Below are 4051 nucleotides of genomic sequence, written 5' to 3'. Positions count from 1 at the left end.
ACGGAGTTCGAGTTGAAGTGGTCAATTCTGCGTCATGCTTATCCTCACAAACCTGGTGGAAAGCGTTGTAATCTCTGCATTGAAGAAAAACTTTGCCTTATGAAAGCTGATGAGCATATACTTTTAAACAAAAGATCAGAACTATATGCTAAATGCCGCCATCGCGATAAATTTTATGCTGGAAATTTCAAACGCACGCGCAAACATTAACAGTGCGCGTGAGCCGACCGTTAATCACGCAATCCAACGAACTGAATTTAATCGCCTGAAGATCGAGATAATCGTGAAACTCAGAGTAGCGATAGCTAAATAAATTCATTTTAAGACTTAATTTCATCTACTTAATTCGCTCTACTATAACATCTTATAGTATTGAGCACTCTTTTGTCTTTTCGAACAACAAGATTATACTTATATATATATATATATATATATATATATATATAATATAATATATATATATATAAATATATATATATTATATATATATATATATATATATATAAAAGGGCACGAGAATGCATGTAAATAACGTAACACGAACGCTGTGACTTATTGAGAGAGCGAGATTATGTGGTATTTGTTTGAAAAGCCCGTTCTGTACTGCAACGATCGTACAATGTTTCGTACAATGTATCAAAAGTAGAAACATCAAAATATATAAAAAAACCCAATATCTCTAGAATAAATCACAAAAATGCGTTGTTTGAACGTGTCAAAGTGATGAACAATGGAATTCTTGAAAACTGTATCGAGCCACCTTAAATGTTACTTTAAGTTAAAGTTACTATGAAAACAGTGGGCCACCGTTAATTCCTAATAATTTGCTGAAACACTCATGGCTTTCATGAACTAAGAATCTTCATTCGCTAAACAGCCATTATATAGAGCGAGACTCACTGCATTGCATGGGATGGACTAAAAAGAACTTACATCAGCGTTCGATTCTATTCAACCAATCACTTTTTTTAGGCAAATTAGAACTGTTGTGCGTTTTTATACTTTTACACATTTTTTACAATTTTGACTACGTATACATAAAGTTCTACGATAAAATGTTCGAATTTAAAGTGCCTATATCACTCGTGGGATCTTCATGCATTTGAAAAGAACGTAAAAAGTTAGTTCATATAATACAAAACGTTTTTTGGTTTAGTGCAATAATTTCGAAGATACAAGCCTCTAAACTACATGCGGTTCCTGAGTCCCAGGCCCCTGTAAACAATGGGCAGTTTCAAATTGAATAGCCGTATTTAAACCCAGGGGGTTAGGACTCAGGAACCGCAAGTAGTTTAAAGGCTTGTATCTTCGAAATTACTGCACTAAATCAAAAAACGTTTTTTAATATATTAACTAACTTTTTACGTTTTTTTCAAATGCATAAAGATCCCACGAGTGATATAGGCACTTTAAGCAGTAAATTGAGATAATAGAGTGGTCAATTAGAATAAAATTTCCGGCAATGGTGTCAAAAATGTTTGCACGAATGGAGTCGCTTTGAATACTTAAAGTGGGTTAACAGTATTTAATATAAAGCAATTCATAAAATAGGCAATCGAGTCAGTTTGTTCTGGCATTTTCTTATAATAAGACATCAAACTGCATTGCTTGTATATATGAGTGACCTGAGACGAAAAGTAGGGGATGTATACAACCAGTGTTTGCGAATAAAAAATTGGAGCAGCAATGCATCACGTATAAATTTAAATGTGGTCTTTGCAGATTATATCGTCGATATACACATGCAGCACGATATCACCATTAACGCATTTCTGAGCGCAAAATTATATATTAATAATTAAGGATTGGTACACACCTTTATGACGCTCATGGGAGTGCGGACATGCTTAATATACAAGCAAGTTTAAAGTCTTAATAAAAGGCCAGAACAAATTCTATTGCCTAAATATGAAATGCTTTATATCAAAGCACGTCAACCTACTTTAGATATTCAAAGTGACCCTACCCGTGTAAAACCTTTTGTATTGGACAGTCGAAGATTTTATTCTAATGACCACACTAGCTAAGCCTAGTACTTAAACCCGAACAATTTATAACTCTTATTGTCGACTTCAATGTCGCCTTTTTAACTTTTTAACATGAATATCAGCAAATACATCTTATCGCAGAACTTTATAGTCAAATGTTTAAAGAAATCTTTATTAATTTTACTATTTTGTGTTGATATTCTCACATTTGTTTACATCGTTACTTCGTAAGCGAAAGTTGCCTATCTTCAATTAGGATGATGGTCGTGGATGACACCTATAATTGAATAGTATTTAGTTGGGCAATCATATTTTGAAATTCAACTTTTTTTTAGTTCCATGCATAGATCCCAAGCCACTGGGAATGCAAATCGGCAAAATACCCAATACGGCAATCACAGCATCATCAACTTTTGGTAATCTCGAGTATTATAACCCTTACTTCGCAAGATTGAATAAGACTGGCAGTTCTTGTTGTTGGGCACCAACTGCAGAAGGAAGAGTTGGCTCGTGGTTACAAGTTGATCTTGGAAAAAAAACAGCTGTCACAGGATTTGCAACTCAAGGAACGTGTTATCGGGGGCACCAGTGGGCGATCTCTTACTCGATTGCTTACAGCAACAATGGTAATAATTGGACTGCTTATATAGAGACTGGGACTGTGAAGGTAATCAAATAAACAAAACATATATTTACAATTGGCTCGGGCTTTTCACGTGCTCTTCTACGAAAATTTAAAGAAATGTCGCAAAAAATGGGTCTAGCTATATCTATGTCTTCCCAAAAAAATAATGTGTATGGTGATTAAATCTAATTATCTCTGTAGTAATTTTAGATATAAAAGGAACACAAAAAAATTAAAACTAATAAAAAAATGTCACAAGGGCTATTTGTTTCTGTTCAATTACATTAAAATATGGCAGTATTGAGGGCATGACTTTTGTATTTCCACCGTAAAGCGAATATTTCCGCACGGACTTAGGTCCAAAACAGTCTTCTCATGGTTGTGTCAACCAGGCGGTCAAATGCGGCCCTAGTTGCATGGAAAAGTGTTACATAAAAATTATAATAATTCGAAGTTTATAAATTTTAATAAAATTAATCCTGGTGGTTTTTTGCAGGTTTTTCAAGGCAACAAAGATCAAAACTCCATTGTTACCCACACATTTAAAAATGAAATCGTAGCTCGATACATTCGTGTGTTGCCAAAATCATGGAAAGACTATCCTTCAATGAGACTTGAGTTGTACGGTTGTCACTGATTGGAACTTGCATCTGTTGCATGAAACGTACTGTTTTGATACTAAATTTCCGAATAATTTAAAATGTTTAGTGCCCGCGGTAATCACTATGCTTAAGCTTTCATTTGTAGAGTTGCATGTTACATCCTATAATTATACAATAAATACAAATAAAAAAAAAGAAAAAATGGGGGATTTATTGTTTTGTCACAGTTCTACTATATACTAACGTACTGTTAAATCATTTTTGAATCATTAGAGTAAATTTCCCAATAGTTGAATGTTTAGTGAATGTAACCACAGAGAGGTTAAGCTTTAATATGTAGACTTGCATGTTTCATCTTATTATCATACAATAAATGAAATTGAAAAACATAAAATTGGCATTTATTGTTTCGTCAAAATTCTACTACGTTAACTATGTTCACTAACCTGAAATAAATCAGTCTGCCAAGTGTGGTTTGTGCAGATTAGGAGTATTGCCATTGATTGTAGCAAAGTGTATTCAAATGCACACATGTGTACTGTTCAATGTTGGTACCTAGCTAGTGCTACTGAACACTAAGCATTTACCACAGTGAAACTATGAACTGATATTGCAGAAAACACATGTTGATCATGTCTTTTAAAACAACACTGATACTATCAATAGAGAGTGAAATACTTAGAATTACTTTAGCCACCAATGATGTTTCATATATACTACAACATTGCTATAGCTTAGAAAGTTAAGTGTTTACCACAGTGTAGCTATGAACTGATTGCCAAAAGACTAAAAATCTTAACAGCTTAGAAGTCCAAGCCAGACTGTGTTTTAAGTAA

General features: G+C 33.7%; 1 protein-coding gene across 1 annotated transcript; it reads left to right on the top strand.

Annotated features, from left to right (window-relative positions):
• The first annotated feature begins 2352 nt into the window (after positions 1-2352).
• On the top strand, positions 2353-3250 carry LOC114540139 (lactadherin-like). The gene is made up of 2 exons (XM_028560421.1): positions 2353-2655; positions 3110-3250. Exons 1-2 carry the CDS (start codon positions 2353-2355, stop codon positions 3248-3250), a joined length of 444 nt encoding a protein of 147 aa, XP_028416222.1.
• The last annotated feature ends 801 nt before the right edge of the window (positions 3251-4051 follow it).

This window comes from Dendronephthya gigantea, unplaced genomic scaffold, assembly GCF_004324835.1.
Source record: "Dendronephthya gigantea isolate DGI-Jeju-01 unplaced genomic scaffold, DenGig_1.0 000220F, whole genome shotgun sequence".
Taxonomy (NCBI): Eukaryota; Metazoa; Cnidaria; class Anthozoa; order Malacalcyonacea; family Nephtheidae; genus Dendronephthya; species Dendronephthya gigantea.
Note: the sequence above shows the minus strand (reverse complement) of the source record. Positions and strands in the feature narration are given on the sequence as shown.

Bases quoted from the DNA above. Each gene is read 5' to 3' on its own strand.
- LOC114540139 (XM_028560421.1), top strand. From the start codon at position 2,353: ATGCAAATCGGCAAAATACCCAATACGGCAATCACAGCATCATCAACT. The intron at 2,656-3,109 runs GTAATCAAATAA...GGTTTTTTGCAG, and splicing joins TAGAGACTGGGACTGTGAAG to GTTTTTCAAGGCAACAAAGA.